Raw genomic sequence first — 21656 nt, 5'->3', positions numbered from 1 at the left:
GCGTCTGACTTCAGCCAGGTCACGATCTCGCGGTCCGTGAGTTCGAGCCCCGCGTCAGGCTCTGGGCTGATGGCTCAGAGCCTGGAGCCTGTTTCCGATTCTGTGTCTCCCTCTCTCTCTGCCCCTCCCCCGTTCATGCTCTGTCTCTCTCTGTCCCAAAAATAAATAAACGTTGAAAAAAAAAAAAGAAAAAAAAAAAAAAAAAAAGAAAGAATGTGACCTTATTGGGAAATGGGGTCTTTGTGGATGTAATTAAGTTAACATGAGGTCATACTGCATGAGGTGGGCCCTTGTATAATGGCTGATGCCTTATTTATTTAAGTTTTATTTAGTTATTTTGAGAGAGAGAGAACTTGAGTGTGCACGGGGGAGGAGCAGAGAGAGAGAGGGAGGGAGAGAAAGAGAGAGAGAGAAAGAATCCCAAGCAGGTTCCACATTCTGGGCTGAGCACTGAGTCCAATGCACAGCTCGATCCCATGACCGGGGAGATCACGACCTGTGTCAAAATCAAGAGTCAGATGCTTAACCGCCGGAGACACTCAGGCGCCCCATGACTGGTGCCTTTATTAGAAGACGGCACTGTAGACACAGACACCTAGACATAGGGAGAATTCCATGTGACCATAAAGGCAGAGTTTGGAACGACACAACTGTAAGCCAAGGAACTCCCAGGATGGCCAGCCACCGCCAGAAGCTAGGAAGAAGCAAGGAGTGATTCTCCCCTCAGGGCCTGAGGTGGCAGTTTGTCTGCCAACAGCTTCATCTTGGACTTCTACCCTCCAGAACTGTGAGGAAATAAATTTCTGTTGTTCGAAGCCCCTGAATTTGTGGCACTTTGTCCCAAGCAGCTCAAGGAAACCACTATGCTGGCACAGCACCAAGCAGAGGGCCTGGCACATAGAAAGTGCCTAGTAAAATATACAATACCCGCCCCCAAAGAACTCTCCGGACTTTAAGATGTACCTAATTCACTTTTCCTTACTTCTAGAGTCATCTGTGTACCGACCTTCCGTGTCTTTGGTTTTTTTTTGTTTTTTGTTTTTTTTTTTTTACATCCATAGAGAGGGTTTTGGATTTTGGACTGACAGATACCTGAATGTCCCCTGGCTTCATGAAGTGTCCCTGGAAGGGCCAGGCATCAAATGACTAGGAGTATTTTTCTTCCTAAGTTGAGGACCACTGGCAAACCCTGGAAGGAAAGTTCCCTTCCCTAGGCCCCCAGGGAGACAGCAGGCTCCCTGGGAAGTGTCAGGCCCTGTATCGGAGTATCCAGGGACACAGCTTACGACCATCCCCTCTCTGTCTTTCCTTGGCCGAGCAAACGGCTCTGGGTCCTGCCTTGGCTTCTGTTCAGAACTCTCTGGGGCCTTGTCAACCTTAACACTGCTCCCCAACACTCCGTGATGGACTCATTTGATCCCCGCAATCTGGAAGGAAGCAAAGTGTCATTATTTCCACGACATAGAAGTGATTTGGCCCAAGTCGCATGGCTCATAAATGGCAGAATCAGAGCTCAAAGCCAAGTCTCCAGGCTCCCAGTTCAGCACTCACTCCTTAAACTTCACTCCTCACCTCCTATGCCAGGAAGGAAGGCTCCCCGGAGGAGGGGGTGTTTGGGGGGAAGGAGATGCTTAGCTATGTCTGTGTTTCCAGGTTTCTGCTCAGCAGCTGGCTTGCTGGTCACTGTGAGATCTCAGAGCTGGAGGGCACCGTACAGACAATCAGTCCTGGGTCAGCGCCAAAGGGAGGCCAGGCCGGGGAGCAAGGTCGGAGTGCTGGCAGTTGACTCTCCTCCATCTTCTTTTCCTGGCACCTGGGGCTGATTCTCGTGCCTCTCAGACCAGGAACAGCTGCTGCTGACCTTGCAGTTCTGATCCATCAGGGGTGATAAGACTCTGGGTGCTCAGTGACTGGCCCTCTCTCTGCCCACCTGCTGCTGGTTCCTGGCTAGAAAGCACCGACACCCACCAGCCCAGATGGGCCCTTTAAGGGACCCAGGGGGTGCTGGTGGTGCCTGAGTTGCCTTCGAGTGGCTCCAAAATTCCAGTCCTGGTTATCGGGGTTCACTCCTTCCGGGGGAAAAGCTGATCTTCCTCTGCCCTGTTCCACACCCTGCCCCTCCAGCCCAAAGTCCAGTATCAGCAAAGCAAGGACAGTACCTTTGACATCATTGTGTTTTCAGAGCTGTGGGCGCTCAAATGTTTGCTGAATTGAATCTTCTTCAATCTCATTTTGTGGAGATGCTGGCTTTACAGGGGGCGCTGGCAGTTTTGGATGCGGCATAGCGAAAGCACGACCCAGCTCATCTCGGGGGTGGGGGTGGGGGTGGGGGGGTGCTATTAGGGGCGGGGTGGGTGCCGAGGGCCCGGGAGGCACCCAGGGCTGCAGACCCGAGGTTACGGTACCTGCTCTAACTTTCCCGCTCGGCTTCTGCTCGTAAGTTTCACGGGGCTAAGTCGGTTTACCGCCAGTGTGCTCGGCCTGACCCCGATCTTCGGGTCCCCTCCAGCCGCCCCACTCCCCGCCACCCCGGGCCCCGCGAGGCCCCTGCGAGAGAGGAGGCGGCCCAGCGCCGAGCTGGTCCGACTGGTTCTGAGCAGGAAGTCCCCCGCCCTCGCCGCGGGCGGCCGATCGACCCCGGGCCGGTCTGTGCGTCCGTGGGTCCGTCCGGCGGCCTGTCCCACAGCTGGCCGGCGCTGGCAGGCGCGCGGTCGGGCCGGCCGGGGCGGAGATCAATGCGGCTTTGTCGGGGCCGCCCACACCCCGGAGAGGCGGCTCGCGGCGGCGGGCCGGGCGGGCCGAGATAAGCGGCCATGTGACCCTACCTGGGCCGGGCGGCGGGGGAGGGGCGCGCAGGTGAGGCGGCGGCCGCCGGGCCCTGCACGCGCACACGGCGGCCCGCGGGCTCAGCGGCATGGCTGTCAGCAGGAAGGACTGGTCCGCGCTGTCCAGGTGAGCGCCACGGCGGGCCCCGGGGAGCCGCACCGGGGTCTCCTCCGCGCGTCGGCCCCTCACCCCCCACCCCTTCCCGCCCGGGAGGCGGGCTCTGAGCCTTGATCCTGCTGGCCCTGCTGCTCCGTAAGGGGGGGACGGCCCCGGGGGCACACTGGGGAACTCTTAAGTGACAGGGTGGTGTTCTCGCTCCCCGACGGTTTCCTTTCCTCCTCTTGGGGACCGAGGCCGCACACGGGGTGCTTGGGGGAGGCTGGGCCCGACCTGGAGAGCCCCCTTCAAACACGACCCCCTGCGGAGACGCGTTGGGGGTTTGGGGAGGTGTTTAAGAGTTACCGCCGCCGAGCCTCATTTCCAGACAAGCCTCCCTTGCTGCCACGTTTCTCTGGTAGAGACTGGGAGAGGGGGGCCCTGGGGAGGGGTCCCTCAGCCCCTCTTGCGGAGGAGTGGGGGCACCACTTCCTCGGAGGGTCGGAAGTAGAAGGATCAGTGGATTGAGAGACCAGGGCGCAACAGACACCGCCCCCCACCCCCCCTCCCCAATGAAGCTCAGATTCTGAGTTTGGCATTTTCGGGTGGTGTCTGGGCTGGATCACCTAGGATTGTTGCTGTTCCCCTTTGTGCCTCGTTCCTTATTTGTAGGCAAGTCCCTCAAAGGGTCAGGAAACCGGGTATCTAATCTCTGCCTGCTGGGCATCCTGTGCCGGTTAGATAAGACTGGGGTGTTGGGGGGTTGTCCTGGAGGCAGCGCCCCTCACTGTGGCTGGTGACCCCCGGTGACTCCTCTCGGAGCTACCCTGCACCTCTGCTCAGAAGTGTCCACATGAGCACGTTCACCTCCTTATCCCCAGCAGCATCTGTCACATACACCCATTTTGCCCTTGAGGAAACTGAGGCCCACGTAGTAGCTCTGAGCTGGATTCCTACTCCTGTGATCCCGTAGGCTTCAGCCAAGGAGAAATTGGCCTTTTTGACCCTCCCAGGTGGGCATTTGGATCCTGAGGCCAAGGCAGTCTCTGCAGGGGCAGACCAGCACCCTCCCCAGGCTTTCCCCATTAAGGCTGCTTTCAGGCATTCTCTAGTGCTCTAGAATCTCCTTCCCCTCCCTCCAGAAGGGCCCCAGAGCTTCTCCAGCATCTCAGTCTCATCTCCCCAGGGCTGGGGGCCCACCTCCTCAGACCCTCAAGACCTCACACTGCTCTGAAGCACAGTGGCCAGGTAACCCCCCCAGGTGGAGGGGCCCAAGGGATCTAGAAAGGGGATAAAGTAAGCCCCGAGAATGGAAGGAACTCAGTGCCCTGGAAAACAGGAACCTAGGCTGCCAGGGAGGTTGGACACACCCCAGGGAAGGTCTGTGCTGAGGGTGGAGCTTGGGGGTCCAGACCTTGGACTCTGTGTGTGGGTCAGTGTACATGGGGGTTGATGTGGGAGTGTCTTTTCTCCTAGGTGTGGGCATATCTGTGCCTATGGATGTGTGCCTGTATGTGTACGTGCAGGTGTATGTGTGGGCGAGCATGTTTATGGCCTGTGTGGTGTGGAGGCATCTGTGTGGGTAGTAGGTTCTTATGTGGCTGAGTTTGGGCCTTAGGAGTCTGAGTCTGTTTGGTGTGAATGTTTATGGGAGACCTCAGTATAGGGCATTGGGTTAAAAATGCAAACCACACACAACTTCCTCAGGAGCTCACAGACGGGTGGGATGTATGTGATTTTGTGTCTGAGAGCATGCCCGGATCTGTATGGGGTTTGCGTGTGTGGTGGGTGGGCAGCTGGGGCATGAGAACTTTACAAATGGGAGCAGGGTCTGGTCTTAGCTTGTCCACTGCTCAGATGGACTTGTGGCAGCTGGGGTAGGGCCGAGTTCCCACGGGATGTCCAGGGTCAGTGCCAGGCACGCCCTGGAGAACCAGTCCTGCCACAGGAGCCCCTGACCGGCCCTCCCTGCTGGCCCCAGCCCTCACAGAGCCCCGTGGGCAGACACAGCTGCTGCCAACAGTCACCCTGATGAGGCACCTGGAACAGAGGACCGCTCCTTCCCTGCTCCCTTCGTGAACAACAAGCCTCAGCGGGCAGGAGGGAAAGGGCTGTGAGTCACTGTCAACCGAGTCTCCCAGGCTGGGGAGGACTATGGTGAAGGTGTGACCCGTGTGGCTCCAGCCAGGGCCCAGGTGGGGAGCTGAGGGCGGCCTGCAGCCTAGCCTTGGTGCGAAGTAGGAATTCAGATGCTCCAGCCCTGGGCTGGGGGCAGCGGTGAGCTGGCTGGCAGGGCGCCCTGGTTAGTGGCCTCGTCCTTTCCTCCCTTGGCTGGCTGGGTGACTGTAGAGGCTGGGCGGGACCTGTCTGCAGGGGGTGAGGGGTGGGTCTGAGAGTGCCTGGGACTGAGTAGCCAGCGGTTAATCATTTCCCTACCTGGGCCTTGAGCAGACCTCCCACCTCCCAGCACTGTCCTCCCCTGACACCTCTCCCTGGGCCATCAGGGCTAGAGGGGACTTCAGTGACCACCTGTGGTGACCCCTCATTGTGCAGAAGGGGAACCAGAGACCTGTCTCCCTCAGGGGTTGAAGACTGGCCCAAAGTCCTACAGCCAGTCAGAGCTGGGTCTCCCAGCTCCTCCTTCCTTCAGAGGTTTGCAAATCCTGCTCCTTGAGGTCCGGGGTTCTACAGATGCTTCTGGGGCAGACTTCCCCCACCCCCTCCTTCCTCTACTTTAACCAGAGCAGCTGAGCCTTGATCTGTTTTTCAAGCTTGTTTTGAGGTCCCCTGCAGGGCAGGGGAGAAGGGGTTTCTTCCTTAGATCTAACTTCTGTCTGGTCTGCAGCAGCTGATAGCGGTGTGAGTGCTGTATTGGGGAGGGTAGCAGCCCTACATGGAGGCAAAGACAGGGGTGTTGTCTCCGAATGAAGGCCAGGAGGCAGAGGAAAGGGTTGTGGCGAAGGTGGGTGTGGTGGGGCAGCCTCCTAGGGCTGTGGCATCAGCTGGTGAGAGTGACTGGGACTCCTGGATGGTGGGACCCGGGTTCCATCCTGGGCCTGGCTCTGGTCAATGTGTTGGCCACCGGGCTTTCCCAAACCTCTGCTCTCCCATGACCTCTGGCCTGTCCTGGGGTGGGGAAGTGCACAAGGTCAGAGGCCCTCCCAGCCTCCCCTGCTCCTTCCTCTAAATATATACCCTGTTGGGCTCTTAAGAAGGTGGGTCCTCACTGTGGCTGAGGGACAGCCCTCCCAGGACATCCTTTACCAGCATTTGGTATTGTGGTTAAGGGTACGGGCTTGTGAGAGGCTGACCTAGGATGGAATCTTATTATTATTATTATTGTTATATTATTAGTTGTGGTAGCTTGGGAAATTTACTAGCCCCAGTGACTTTCCATTTCCTCGTCTGTGAAATGGGGATAACACCACCTTTCCACACAGGGCTGTTGTGAGGTTTAATGTCAATGTTATTTGTAAAATACTTAGAACAGTGCCTGGCATTATAGTAAGCACTTCTATGTTACTACCTTTACTTCTTGGTTCCTTCATTTATTGAGCTATTTACCATATTCCACAAATAGTTGTGTGCTGCTAAAGGTTCTAAGGCCCTTCGTTACCATTTATTTATTACGGGGGTTTCGACAACTATACCTGCTGAGGCCCCTCCTGGATACTGACAGACACCTGCCCGTCCTTCCCCCCAGTTCTATCCATTTCCTCATCTTATAGCAAGTTATTGGCAATAGCATTTCTCCCCCGGGGTGGGGTGGTGGTGAAGGTGGTGAAGGTGAAGTGATTCATGTTTTGCCAGGGGTTGAAGGCAGCCCCATGATTCGTGAGCAGCAGGGGAGTGACCAAGCCACCTTGGGTGCACTGTGGGGTCATGGCCTAAAACTGGTGGACATTCAAGGACACCTGGGCCCCACCTCCTGCAGTTCCAGCCCTGGAGACCCCTTAGGGTTAGGGCTGGCCTGGGGAGGGGTGGGGGGGGTGGGTGAGTCATTTCTGAGGAGACCAGGCTCTGGCAGATCACACTCCATATATGGCCCCACTGGAGAATAAACAAATAAGCTGCTTCCCCCAGGGCTGAGAGGAGCGTGTGGGAACGGGGTTGCTCAGGACCGAGGAATCCTGGAGGCTCCAGCCCAGCCCAGCTGGGTGTGGTCAGGGGAGAAGAGCTTCCGGCTTTGTGGGGCACTTTCCTGTGGATGGATCCTTTAGCTTTGGAGGACGAGAGCTAGTCCCAAAGTGTTCATAGGGGGAGGGAATAAGTCCCGAGAAGGAGAGAGCTGGAAACATGGCCTCAGATGAGAGCCCGATGAAGTTGGCATTTCCACGTCTGGTGGAGAAGGGCTGCAATCAAAGCCTTATGGCCTTGACCTCAGAACTTAAACAAGATTCCCATAGGCCTTCACATGACCCCTGTAGGCTATGTGTATCTGAAGATTGATCATTCATTTACCACACACGAATTGATGATCTCTTGTGAACCAACTTCAGCTGAGGGATGGGAGGGCATCAGAGCCTGGCTCGTAAGAGATGGGCAGGTTGCCTTTGGGGGAGCTGAGAATTTGTCCCTGCTTCGTTCTCTTCCTTGTCAAGACAGAGGCTCTCGGTTCTCAGGGAGGAGGAGAGGCCTGCACATCTGAGAGTCGACGGTCACACTTGTGCGTTCCACATTCACTGGCGCTTGTGTGCCAGGAGCCGTGGTGCATGCTGGAGATGAGAGGTACCCTGGCCTGTGGTCTCTCCTCTCCCTGCAGGACCACAGCCTCACACCTTCCTTCCTAACTTCTCATACCTTCTCTACTCCCCTTCATTTGCCTGGCTTTAAAAAGAAAACAAAACTTGATGTGTGTCTATTGTATATAAATTACACCTCAATTAAAAAAACACTCCTGGGGGGCACCTGGGTGGCTCACTCGGTTGAGCATCCAACTTCAGCTCAAGTCATGATCTTGCTGTTCATGAGTTCAAGTCCCTCCTCGGCTCTGTGCTGACAGCTCAGAGTCTGGAGCCTGCTTTGGATTCTGTGTCTCCCGCTCTCTCTGCCCCTCCCCTGCCCTGCTCACATTCTGTCCAAATAAATAAATAAGTAAATAGATAAATATCAATACATAAAATATTAAAAAAAAATCGTTTCTTAAGTGGTGCCTGAGTGGCTCCGTTGGTTGAGTGGCTGACTTTGGCTCAGGTCATGATCTCGCAGTTCGCGGGGTCAAGCCCTGCGTCTGTGCTGACAGCTTGGAGCCTGGAGCTGGCTTCGGATTCTGTGTCTCCCTCTTTCTCTGCCCCTCTCACGCTCTGTCTCTCTCTCTCAAAAATAAATAAATGTAAAAAAAAAAAAAAGTCATTCCTTGAGTCCACATTCTGCTCTAGCACTGTCCCATTTTATTTGCTTTTCTCTGAGGAAAGTTTCTCCAAAGAGTTGCTGGCTCTCACCGGTCCCTCGGTTTTGACTCCCATTCTTCCCTTGCTGGTCCAGCCTGGCTCCGGCCCAATCCGTCTAGCTGGCTTCCTGTGGACCAGACACTTCTGTTCTCTCTACTCTCTGCTGGTCTTCTTGTCCCCACCACCCCCTGCCCCTGTGGTCTTGGACAGGACCTCATTCCTCCCTCCAGGTTCACACTCCGCCCTCTAGTCTCCTTGGTCTCCTTTTCTTCTCCTCACCCCAAACAGGCCGGAAATGGAATTTTCCTCCCCCCACCAGCTCCCTAAACTCCTTCCTCCCCTGATCTTTCCCATCGTACTAACAGCACCAGGAATTGCTCAGGCCAGAAATCTAGTTTTCCTTGTTTCTTCTTTTTTTCTCCTCTGCATCCACAATCCCCCTTTGGCTCTGTCTTCAAAGTGTGTTCCCAGTCCATCCCTTTTTCCTTCTCTCTGTCGCTACCAAGTTCACCACCACCAGCATAGCTCTCACCTGGGCGATTGCAGGAGCCTCCTGATGGGTACCCCTGTTTCCCTTCTCCCTCTGCCACCCTCAATTCTTTTTCCTTCAGCAGCCAGAGATAATAATAATAAATTCTGTCATGTCATTCCTCTATGTAAAACTATCCAGTGGCTCTCCAGCACACTTGAGTACAACCCACATTCTTTCTCTGGTCTATGAAGGCCTTTTCTCTGGCCTCTCCTCCCTGTCCAAGGTCCCTGCGGGCCACACTCTGGCTCTGGGTCTCCATTCTCCCAAACAGCCAGCTGTCACACCCAGGGCTTGGCACTTGCTGTGCCCTCCTCCTGGGCCACCTTGCCTCCAGATCCGGCTCCTCTGGCTTCTTCTCAGAGGGCCCTCTCCTCCCAGTCATCGTCTCTCTCTTACCCCTTACCTGGTTCTCGTGTCCTGTGTCCCTTGCTGACGTTGCATTGTCCATGTGCTCATTTCCTTGCTCACTGACCGCACCCCGGCCCCCTGCACTATGTGCTCCGTGGCCGGAAGAACTCTGTCCGTCTTCTTCTCTGCTGCACGCCGATCCCTGGAACTATGCCTGGCACGTCGTCAATGCTCAAAAATTACTTGGTGAATGTTGGATCAGCACGATGTTGGACTTAGAAAACCAGATCGGAGCCATCGTGTGGCTCCTTCTCCTCATTTTAGTAAAGAAAACCGAGGAAGAGGAAAGAGGGGGATGTGCACCAGGGGAGGAGGAGTAGACTCAGCCTTACAAGAGGCGGCCTTGAGGAATCTTTCCTTGGAGGCTCCATAGGTGCTTTTCATATGCGATTCTGTTTGCAAAATTTGTGGGTTTGCATGATTTTTTTTCCCCCCAAAACACGTCTGTTCCTTCAGTTGAGTCTTGGCATGGCAATACTCTGCAAGAGGGGAAAAGGTCTAGAAGGTATAGGGCTGGGCAGAGGGATAGGCTGGGAGAGACACCTGATAGTGGCAAAAGGAAGGCCTTACAGTAACTCTGGGAGGGAAGAAGAAGGCCTTTTCCAGACTCTTCCTATCTGTAGGGCCCCAGATAGCACTGGGGGAGTCATAGGAAGGCTCCAGAGAGGGCTTGCTCTGCTGACTCTCAGGGCATGCTACTCTCAGCCCAAACTTTCTCCCAGGGCTCTGGGTGAAGCACATCTTCTTGCTCCTCCAACCCCCCTACCTCTAACCTCTAGGCTTGCTCAGGCCCTCCTTTCTGCCTGGACTGCCAGATTCTCTCCAGCCCCCTGTCACCTCTATTAAAATCCTGTTCACCCCCCTAGGTCCAGCCCAGGTTCGTTCAGTCTTGTCTGTGAGCCTTTCTTGATAATGTTGGCCTACAGTAGTCATTCTCTCCCCTGCAGAGCAATTTCTTTGCTTTGGTTGAGGGAGTTATTGGCAGACACGCTTTTCTTTCTCACTCGATAGTAGGTACCTTTAGGGAAGGGACGTTGCCTTGTTCTGTGAACCCCCCCATTGCTGACTTGCTGGCCCATTGCAGTTGCTTAGAGACGTATTTGCTCTTTGCTTGGGATGGAAGGGTGGTTGGATGGAAGATGGGGTGGGCTGGTAGTGAGGTGGGGGGGGATGGTAGGGCAGGTGGCTAAAGATGATTGGTGGGTGGGTGGGATTGGGCAGGGAAATGGGGGGTGACTGGGTGGATGGCTGTTTGGATTGACAGGTGGCTAGATGGGCAGGTGGTGAGTGCGGAAGGAGGTGGGTGGGTGACTGGCTGTGGGAGTGCCTGATTGGTCCTGTGAATGCAGGGTGACTGGGGGCAGGAACCCAAAGTAGAGTGTATGGAGTCCCCTTGCTCCCTGACAAGTGAAAGCTGGGTCTAGAAGGTGAGAGAGGCCAAAGAGCTCCTGAGAAGGGAAGTGGATATTGGAACCTTTCCCAGGTGTAATTGGCCTTATTTGTGAGTCTCCCCATTCTGAACGGCTGAGAAATCCCGCGGGTTGTTGGGAACCTCTGAGAAAGTTTCTCTGCCATTGTCCATTGATGAATATTATCTAAGAATCCAGGACCCAAAAGAAAAAGGAACTTGTCAAGTTTATCTCCCTCCTTCAGGCAGAACTGTGCCCACCCTCCCATGTTCCTAGTCACCCCTAGAGAGGGAGGCCCCACCTTCCCACTCTGGATTCCAGAGTCAAGTCCAACCCAGTGTTTGTCATCCTGGGTGGTTTTGTCCCCCAGGGGACATGGCAAAGACAGGAGACATTTTTGGTTGTCACAAGTGGGGGGTGGTGCTAAGGTATCTCTAGTGGGTAGAGGTTAGGGATGCTGTTCAACATCCTAAATTCAGCACAGCCCCTCCACATGAAGTTACCCAGCTGAAATCTCAGTGGTACCCGGGATAGGAAACTCTGGTCTGATCCAAATCCTTGTAGTACCTTTATTTGAAGTTTAATTGACATGTAATGTGAGCCACAAATATGAACCATGTTAAAATTGTAAATTTTCTTTTTTTTTTTAATTTTTTTTTTCAACGTTTATTTATTTTTGGGACAGAGAGAGACAGAGCATGAACGGGGGAGGGGCAGAGAGAGAGGGAGACACAGAATCGGAAACAGGCTCTAGGCTCCGAGCCATCAGCCCAGAGCCTGACGCGGGGCTCGAACTCACGGACCGCGAGATCGTGACCTGGCTGAAGTCGGACGCTTAACCGACTGCGCCACCCAGGCGCCCCTAAAATTGTAAATTTTCTATGAGACACACTAAAAAAGTGAAAAGAAACAGATGATTAATTTTCATAATAGGTCTCATTTATCCCAGGGTATCCAAAATATTATTTCAGCGTGTAATCAATATATGGAATTATTTTTATTTTTTAAATGTTTATTTCTGAGAGAGAGAGAGAGAGAGAGAGAGAAAGAGAGAGTACAGGGGATGGGCAGGGAGTGAGGGAGACAGAGGATCCGAAGCAGGCTCTGCACTGATGCGGGGCTCGAACTCATGAACCGAGAGATCAGTACCTGAGCTGAAGTCAGATGCTTAACCGACTGACCCACCCAGGTGCCCCAATAAGCAGAATTATTAACAAGATACTCTACATTCTGTTTGTCATATTACGTCTTGGGACTACCTGTGTGTGTTACAATTCCGGCACGTCTCAGTTCAGCCCAGCCATGTTTCTTTCTTTTTTTATTTTCTTATTATTTTTTTAAATGTTTATTTATTTTTGAGACAGACACAGAGCATGAATGGGGGAGGGTCAAAGAGAGGGAGACACAGAGACACAGGCTCCAGGTTCTGGGCTGTCAGCACAGAGCCTGACGCGGGGCTCGAACTCACGGACCCGGGGATCATGACCTGAGCTGAAGTCGGACGCTCGACCGACTGAGCCACCAGGCGCCCCAGCCCAGCCATCTTTCAAGTGCGCCATAACCACCTACAGACGGCCCAGGCTTAGAGGGTATTTGCTGTCTTCTCCCAGCCCCGTAGGGGTCTGCCCTGGGAACAGGTATCCGGGGACCCAGGAGTCTTGCCTGGGCTGCACTGATCCTCTCCACCCCCCCTCCCCCAGCCTGGCCAGGCAGTGGACTCTAGAAGATGAGGAAGAGCAGGAGCGAGAGCGCCGGCGGCGACACCGCAATCTGAGCTCGGCCACGGACGAGGAAGCTCCCAAGCTCGCCCAGAATGGACACACACCGGCTGCCCAGAGGTGCTCGGGTCAGGGTGGGGGACGAGGCACCATTTCCCTGTCCCAGGTGACCCGGATGGACTTAGCTGCCCCAGACAGACCAAGTACTGCCCCAATTCACATGGAGAGCAGGGTGGTGAGGAAGGAAAAGAATCTCCTTTTGCTGGAGATCAAGTGCTACGGGTTTGGGACAGTCCTCTCATGTTGCTCGTGTTCCCTTGGGTCCCCAAGAGAAGGGGGAACAGGGTGTGCGCCCCGAGCTGCCCCAGTGCCCGTGGCCACCACTGTGGCTAACGGGAGTGCAGGATGGCGTGTCAGAGCTTAGCGCTCTCAGCTCCACCACTGATCATCTGTGCGACCTTTGACAAGTCCCCGAACGTCTCTGGTCTTGATCTAAGCTCTCAGGGGCGAGCACTGCATTTATTCCTTTTGACTTCCGCCACCCGGCACAGGGCCCAGCGCAGACAAACTTGTTCAGTCAGTGTTTGTTGACTGGGTCTCAACATGCAGAGTTGGACCTTATAGGGGTATATAAACTTTTTAAAAACGTGGTGCGCATTGTTCAAATGACTTCGTGGAAACCCAATATGTAAAGGCGGTTAAAAGTGATCTTTCTTTAAGTGATGGGGGGTGGGGTGCCTCCCCGGTGGCCCTGGAAGCATCCCCATTGGGTCAGGTACACCCCAGGGTGTCTCCCGTCTCTGATAGCCTCTGATACTTATCTCCCACCCCTTCTCCATCTTCTGGCCTAGATTGCCCAGCGTGGAGGAAGCCGAGGTGCCCAAGCCGCAGACCTCAGCCTCTAAAGATGAGGACAGCCAGGCCACCCTCAGGACACGGCAGGAGCGGAGGCAGAGGCGGCAGGCAGTGGAGGCTGCACAGGCCCCTGTCCAGCGGGAGGCAGAGGAGGGAAGGGACAGCTCCGGCCCAGAGCAGGCCAAGCCGCAGCCCCTCATGCCCAAGAAGGAGGCGGAGCTGCCTCCTCGCCGGAGACTGAGCCGGGAGCAGCGGGGCCCTTGGGCCAGGGAGGAGGAGAGCTTGGCGGGCCAAGAGGCAGAAGGCGGGAAGAAGGGGGTCTCAGAGAAGCCCCCTATCTCAGAGAAGTCCTCCGTCCCAGAGAAGACATTAGCCCCTGGCAAGAGACTGGTCTCAGAGGAGTTCTCCATCTCGGAGAAGGCCCCGGGACCTGAGAAAACTTCTGTGTCAGAGAAAAGAGCCATCTCAGAGAAGAAGGCCATTCTAGAAAAAACAAGTGGCTCTGAGAAGTTGCCGGCCCCAGGGAAGACATCAGACTCAGAAAGGAGACTGGTTTCTGAGAAAGCATTGCTCTTTGAGAAGTCTCTGGTGTCCGAGAAGACCTCAGCGGCAGAGACAAAGCTGGCTCCAAAGAGGCTGGCAGCCTTGGGACAGCCCCAGGCAGGGGGGCGGCTGGCTTCTGGGGGAGGCCAGCCCACCACCACAGAGCAGAGGGGAAGTGCCCTCTCTGAGAAGAGCCCCCCGTCCTTGGCGGAGCTGGGAGAACAGGGTGTGCCAGACTCTCCGACTGTGACTTCCCGCCTCCCGCCCATCACACTCCAGGTTGGCAGTGCCCCCGCCCCTCCCATCCCTGCACGTGCCCCTCTCATCCTGCCCTGGGTGGTCTCTGGCTCCCTTGCTGTCTCCTGTCCTCTCACCGTGGGGCTGGATTTGGCAATTTCCTCTTTCCCTACCTGCTTCCAATCACTGTCAGAATAGGGGACGCTTGAGGCAAGGGCAGGCAGTTGGCAGCTGGAAAGGGCATCAGATGTGTTGCCAGGGAGCACCTGCCACCCTGAACCCCCTCATGATCCAGGGCCTGGATTTCAGGACACCAGCAGACTCTGGTTTTCACGTCCTTCCAGAAGTTCTGCTGGAAAGTTCTGCCTGGTGGCCTGGCCCCACGAAACTGTGTCCACCGTCCCCACAGCAGAGGCAGAGGGGCAGGACGGTTTTCTTCTCCTCTTCCTCCTGCAGCTCTTGGGATGAGCCAGGCCACATGGGGTCCCCATGGCAGCTTGGGCTTCGGGCTCCCCCGACCTCCCGTATGACACTCCCCCACTCCATCCAGGTGAAAGTCCCCAGCAAGGAGGAAGAGGTGGACACACCCTCACCCACTCAGGCCACCTACAGCAGCTCCCTCAAACGCTCCAGCCCCAGGACCATCTCCTTTCGGGTGAGAGCCCAGGGTACCTTTGTCTCCAGTCCCCTGGAGGGCAACCTGGGGAAACCAGCATCTATCCCAGCATTGGGGCCTTAGGTTAGATATCAAGCAGATCCTTTGGATAGAGAGGTGTTTTGGATTCCCATGGGTAGCCAAGAGCAGATGACTTGGGTTAAGTGAAGGAGAGCCAGTTAATGACCCAGAGGGTTGGTGTGGATGAGACTGAGCAGCCCCACCTAGTGGACAAGGCCAGAGCTGCAGGAAGAGGGCACCAGGCAGGTTCCGTGGCCCGGGCCCCACCCCTGCCTTCAGCAGTTCCTGATCCCACCCAGGAGGCTTGAGCAGTGGGGAAGGGTAGGAGCCAAGAGCAGTGGGGCTCTCCAAGCGCTCCCTACTCTGCCTCTGCCCCAGTGGTACAAGTGGTATGGACTGGGGACTCTCTTCTCAATTTCTGATAATTTACTCTTAGTTCCTTGGTTCACTGGGTGGTTCACTTATTTTTGACTGACTGTGCTTTGTGCCCCTGATGTGTGCCAGGCCCTGGGGAGGAAGCTGGATGCCTGATATTGATCAGGGCTGGTCCCTGCCTGGCAGGGCTCATGGGCAGTAGGGAGGCAGACAGGAAAACAGACGGTTGAGCTGGTGGTGGTGGTGGGGCCAGGGAGGGGCTTCTGACCCGGCCTGGTGGGTGGAGGCAGGTGTCTCCCAGACAAGAGGAGGATCTTTAACGGAGGTTTGGTTGGGGGTTGGAGGAAGAGGAAGTGTTCAGAAAGCTGAGCCTTTCCCTCGAGGAGGGCCCTGGCCTCCTGGGGACTGTCACTCATCAGAGACTATCCTTCTTGTTTCAGATGAACTCCAGGAAAGACAACTCAGAAACAACCTTAACACGCAGGTCAGGGGCCTGGAGGCTCTGGCTTTGTCTGATCTGGTCATGTTCAGTCTGTGTTTGCTGAGCGACTGCCACCCGTATTCCTTGTGCCAGGCTGTGCCATAGAGCACCCGAGGGGAAGGTGCAGTCCTCGGCCAGGGCTCCGGACCCTGCGGGGAGACTGGACCAACATGAGGGACCTAGGCCCAGCGAGATGGAACAGGGATGGGGGGGCGGGGAACGGGGAAGTCTTCTTAGAGGAGGCGGGGCTTGGGTGGGGCTCTGAAGGTGGAGGAGGTTGGGGTAGGGAGAGGGAGGAGGGCCTTCCAGGAGGAGGACCATGAGCAGCGCAGGGAAGGGGAAGCCATGACTTTCAGCAGACCCAATGCAGAGGGGCCCGCAAGTCTCCATGCGCCATAAGCATCGCCGTGCCCCATAATTTTGATGCGAGTAGTTTGAGGACTGTGTTTTGAAAGAAGGAAGCTGAAATGGGGTCTGGAAAGCAGCTGTGCTCGAGCACGAGGAATCCTGTGCACTCGTGCTGTGTCCACCTGCCCCTAAACATTTGTAGAGGCCAACTATCCCAGGCGAGGCGTGGGGTGACGGTGGTGGCACGGGGTGCACATATGAATGAGGCACGGCTGCTTCTGTTCGGCACCTCACATCAGACTATTAAACTTGCGAGAGCCGCCTCCCCCGCCCCGGCAGGGAGGTGCAGGGACGGGAATGGAACCCCAAAGTGGCTGCAGCCGCCCAGCCTGTGGGAGCTGGAGAGTACATCACGGAGCACTCGACTCCTGACTGGGACTTGAGATGGAGGGAACAGCACGGGTAAAAGCACAGAGTATGAAAAGCGTGAGGTATCTAGCTAACTGACACATAAGCCCGCGGAGAAAGGGGTCGGGGGGTGGGGTGGATGCTGGTGTCAGGGAGGAGTCAGGGACCAGACCATTGAGAGCCTTGTATGCTGTGTCAGGGAGTTTGGTCCCTGCCCTGTGGCCTGCCAGGTTTGAGCTGTTGAGGACAGGTTGGGCTTTGTCTGGGGTAGGAGTGGTCTGGTGGCAGTGGGGGAGAGCTCAGGGTGGCCGGCAGAGGGGGTCGGGGAAGGGGACTGCAGCGCTGCGGAAGGTAGAGAGGAAGGAGATTCAGGAGATGTTTGTGAGGTCCAGTGGCAAGAATGGGGGGGGGGGGAAATGGCAGATACTTCTGACCCTGGGGGTGTCCTGCTGAGTGGGGATGTTTCTAGAGAGGTGACGAAAGTCCCTGGACTTTCCTGTAGTTTTTCACTTTGGCCAAGTCATTCTCGCCTCATTCAGTGATGGAGGCCATCTTCTCTTTGCCAAAAGGGTAGGTGGGTACGGCTCGGGGCCCAGGCGGGCCCGGCGCAGCCGTCTCACCTGTTTTGTCCCGTCCTCCCGTCCCGCAGCGCCAGCATGAGGCTCCCGCCCAGCACAGTCAAGTTAGGCGAGAAGTTGGAGAGATACCACACCGCTGTTCAGGTGGGCAGGGCTCTCGTGGAGGGGCCGGGGCACCTGATGAGCGTGGTAAGTGTGGTCTGTGCACGTCACCCTCGTGGGCCAGCCATCGGTGTTCTCTTTCCAGAGGTCGGAATCGGTCAAGTCTCCAGGCTCCTCCCGCACCGAGTTCTTTGTGGCTCCCGTGGGCGTAGCCAGCAAGCGCCAGCTCTTCGAGAAGGAGCTGGTGGGCCAGAGCCGAGCAGACCCAGCCTCCAGCCGGAAGGTGAGGGGCTCAGGCCCAGCTGGGTGTCTTCAGGCTGATTAGGCCTGAGGCCTCCAAATGCAGAACTTGACCCTGGCAATACTAGAAAGCTCCGTGTTTTCTGGGGCGCCTGGGTGGCTCAGTCGGTTGAGCGTCCGACTTTGGCTCAGGTCGTGATCTCACGATTCATGAGCTCGGGCCCCACGTCGGGCTTGCTGCTCTCAGCACAGAGCCCACTTCAGGTCCACGGTCCCCCTCTCTCTGCCCCTCCCCCACTTGCGCTCTCTCAAAAAGAAAGCTCCACGTTTTCTCATGTCCGTTTTGGCAGAACTTACTGTTGACTCGAGTTGCTGTTCATAAGCCCGTCTCCCAAGCTGTGTGCAGCATTCCCTGGGGGAGCGTCGGGGGCCTTCCGGGGCGTATGTGGCACGTGCTAGGTGGATACAGGAGTGAGGCAGAGTCATGTCCCTGTGCCAGGACCTCTGAAAATGCCATCCCTTTGCCGGCTGCCCCAAGCCCTGAGATGCGAGGCTTTCTTTTCAGGAGAACATGAGGCTCTCAGGGGCTGTGACATCAAGGCTCAACCTGTGGATCAGCAGGACCCAGGAATCTGGAGATCAGAACCCCCAGGTACCTCGTCCCTCCCCGAGATCTCGCGCTACAGGCCTTTTGTGGTAGAATGACCCGGGTGAGAGAAGGGACAGCCCTGAGAGAAACAGAGCTCCAGCAGTGGAGACCATGGGGAGTGAGGAGGGTAAGCCTGTGGGCCAGGAGGCAGAAGAGAGAAGGAGTGGGTCTGGGGTCTTCCCTCTCAGGAAGGGGAGGAACCTGGGGTTCCCGAGTCCCTCCGCAGTCAGCCTTGGTTCCCCACCCCCCCAAACCCTGACGTCCCAAACCAGGAGGTGCGGAAACAGCCGGCAGCCACCAGGAGGACCCAGTTGGGAAAGAAAGCAGATTCCTTCCTGGAGGCAGAGGTGAGAGGAGCAGAGAGGGGCCGGGCCTGGGGAGACTCCACCCCTCACCCCCACGTACACACTAATTGGCCTCCAGCTGCACAGTCTAGTACCCGGGATACCCTGGTTCTGCTCTCAAGCTTGTTTGACCCAGACGTGAGAATGCTGATTGAACCCCGATCTGGCTTTGCTTTCCCTGCAGCTTTGCAAAGCCCCTCCCCGCCCCCAACATCAACCAGCAGGTTTGGGGTCTCTGGTATGAGTGTGGGCCTTGGGCAAAGGGATGCCTTCCTGTCCGGAGGCCCCCTTTCCCTCCCAGCTCTAGGAACCTCCTTGTCTTTTCTGACAGACCTTTGCCCCCACAGGTGTGACGAGCCCTCTGCCGGGACAGACCTGCAAGGTCTGCATCTCAGGGGCCCTCCCTCAGGCCGGGCCCTGTCTCCAGCAGCATTCCTGTCTCTCATTGCCCCTGCCCCCTTTCTGGCTCTGGACCTGGGGCCGGGAGTGTCGGGGAGACTCAACCAGCTCCTGCCCAGCCCAGCATCCGGGGGCAGGTGTCCCCCGGCACCTTGTCACCCCACTGCGGGCGCAGCAGATCCCGGGACCCAGTGTCAGCACAGCGTTGGTTCTCGTCAGCACCGTGTGACCTCCACACCCCGTCCGGAGATAGTTCCCGCTCACGTCCAGGGTCAGGGCGGTACTGTCTCTGAAGAACCTCAGGGTCACCTCTGTGATCCGCTCCCAGCAGGTGCCTCCACGTGCCTGTGGTGTCCCTCGCTGAGGCCTGGATTTACGCACCTTAGCCCCCGGGCCTGCTTCCAGCTTGCTGAGGCCCATCGGCTGGGTTGTAAAGGAGTTGCACTGTCTTCCATGTGCCCCCCTCCCCGCTTTGTTTTCCTCTCACTTCCTTGGCCTGCGGCTCTGGCCGGGAGCTCAGTGCCTTTTTGTGCGCCCCTTCACCCTCTTTCTGGAAAAGCTGTTCTCAGGAAAGGTCTGATACACTCGCTCACTCTCAGGTGTAAGTGACTAATAATACCTTAAAAATGGATTCCTTCCTGGAAGATGTGCTTTTTAACCAGGTTCATCATTGTTGTGACTGGACTGAGGGGAGGGGTCAGTTGCCATTCTCCCTGCAGCCCCTCTTTTCCTCACATTCAGGCGGGCTGCTGCCCTATCCTAGCATGGGAACTTGGTGGAGGGCAGAACTGCCACCTACAATACCAGGCCTGCTGCCACACTTCCCCAAACACATTCTCCCCCAAGCCAGTCCTCCCCAGCATCATGGCCCATGTGGGCTTGGAGACTGCTGAGCTTTCTGAGAATCTAGGACAAACCCAACCTGGTCAGTCCGGTGCCCTATCCAACCCTTTAATGCTGTATTTGAAAAATATATATGTGTGTGTGTGTGTATGTGTGTGTGTGTGTGTGTGTGTATACACACATGCATGTGTACACACACGTATCTCACACGTATACACTATGTACTATATACACACATATGCACACACATATACATATATACTTATATACTATACACGCACACGTATACACATACACACACATATATACACACCCACACGTTTACTTAGTTAGTTTTTCATTTGAACTTCATTAGAACTCTTCTTCCAAACTGCTCTGGTTTTACCCAGAACCAGCTGGGGGAGGTGGGGGAGAATAAGTGCAGAGCCCTGCCCGCTTCCCCTTTGTCCTCTGCCTGCAGACATACCTGGAAAACTCCAGGGTTTCTCAGAACACCGCCCTTAAGGCCATCATCAGGTCCCAGTTCCCAAAGCTTGTGGGACAGAAGCAGCCAGCCAGGGACCACCAGCCTTGTCCCAGCCTTTGTGATTGTGAGTGAGGGCTCCTACCTTGGGTCCTGTGGACTGGGGGACAGAAGGCCCTCAGGGCCCCATCTGTTCAGACCTCCCAGTGACCCCAGACTGGCCCACTTTCAGCTGCTGGGTCTCTTGTGGCTGGTCCTGTGCCTGCACTGAGCTAGGGACAGTGGGACGTGGAGGCACTGCCCTGCACCCCACTGCCTCCCCCCGAGGTTGGGGGACGAAGGCGGACTGCGGAGGGGCTTGAGACCCCCAGGCCCCTTCACTTCCTGGGAGGGAAGACCCCAGACCCACTCCTCTCTTCTGTCTCCCGGCCCACAGGCTTAGCCCTCCTCACTCCCCATGGTCTCCACTGCTGGACGAAACCAGGGGCAGGGGGAGGAGTGTGATGAGCTTTGCTCAGAGACTCAAAGGACCTGCTGGGAACTCAGGGTTCAAACAGGGACCTAAAGACTTATGATGGTCTATTCTAAACTTTGGAAAGTCCCCTGGCGGGCGAATTTGTTCAGCAGACAAGAACTGTCCTCGCATAGACTTTTCTTGGGAGAGGCTCCCAGAAAACTTCTAGAGTAGAGGCCTGAGTGGGGCCTGAGGGGGATGGCTTGGTCCTGGGTGTCTGGGGTGTCCTGGCAGCTGCGCACCCTCTCTGGGGGTGACCATCAAGGACAGGCCGCAGGACAGAGTGTTGAGGGACACGACCTCGTGACTCTTTGTCCCTAGCATTCATGGATTCCCCCCCCCACAAAGGTCCTGACCTCATTCCTGTCAGGGGGCCAGCCCCCCAACAAGGAGACAAATCTATGCACAAGATATTTTCAGCTGGGGACGGGTGTGAGGACGAAATGCAGCACGGCGGTGACTGGCTGGCTGAGTGGACAGGGGAGGCCTCTTGGAGGAGGTGACATCGAGCACCCTCTGCAGACGGAGCAGGTCCCCCCATGCATCCCCCCACCACTCCTTGCCCTGTCTGCTTGCCTGCCCTCATGGCCTTGGGACCTCACACATGGCCCGCTCTCTCGTGGGCCCTTGAATCTGCAAGCAGTGTTCCAGTATACGCTTCTTCCAGTGCAATTCTGGGTGGGGACCAGCCTTTGTCTCCCCTTCCTTGCTACTGCTAGCTCTGTATATCTACCTGCAGGGACAGGGACATCCACGGACAGGTCGGGAACAGCCCTGTCGTATCAAGATGTGGCTGCTGGAAAGTGGCTGGACTTTCTCACTGACTCACTGCCTCCCCGTTCTCCGAATCAAATCCCTGCTTTAGAACGGTTTGTGAGAACCTCACATAGTCCATGAGCAGTGAGAACCTACTGGATTTTTCCTATGGGGATCTGTGGCAGTTGAGGTGCCCAGGTCCCTCTCCCAGGCATCTGTGCAAACAAATTATGGCCCGTTTGAAGGACTGTTGGGCTTACGAGGAACAGTAAACCACTTAAAGTGGCTCGAGTTAAGGGAAAATTTAAGACCAACAATTCTTAAATTCTAAAAGGTTCCAGGCCAGGGCACAAAGCAAGGCTGGGCCGTTGTGGGCTAGACAGGAAAGAGGATGATAATGCTTTTCTTCCATCTCTCTCTGGACAGCCTGGTTGCTCACCGTTCCTCTGTCAGTCTGCTCCCACCA

The 21656-nt window shown here is 56.1% G+C and overlaps 1 protein-coding gene across 1 annotated transcript; it reads left to right on the top strand.

Annotated features, from left to right (window-relative positions):
* Positions 1-2892: 2892 nt before the first annotated feature.
* On the top strand, positions 2893-19245 carry LAD1 (ladinin 1). The gene is made up of 10 exons (XM_030303092.2): positions 2893-2952; positions 12362-12499; positions 13231-14056; positions 14565-14669; positions 15506-15549; positions 16952-17024; positions 17128-17265; positions 17788-17874; positions 18144-18218; positions 18563-19245. The coding sequence occupies exons 1-10, from the start codon at positions 2915-2917 to the stop codon at positions 18566-18568; spliced, it is 1530 nt and encodes a 509-aa protein (XP_030158952.1). The 5' UTR covers positions 2893-2914; the 3' UTR covers positions 18569-19245.
* The last annotated feature ends 2411 nt before the right edge of the window (positions 19246-21656 follow it).

This window comes from Lynx canadensis, chromosome F1, assembly GCF_007474595.2.
Source record: "Lynx canadensis isolate LIC74 chromosome F1, mLynCan4.pri.v2, whole genome shotgun sequence".
NCBI lineage: Eukaryota > Metazoa > Chordata > Mammalia > Carnivora > Felidae > Lynx > Lynx canadensis.
The sequence above is the reverse complement of the archived record's forward strand: the minus strand, read 5'-3'. Positions and strand labels throughout refer to the sequence as shown.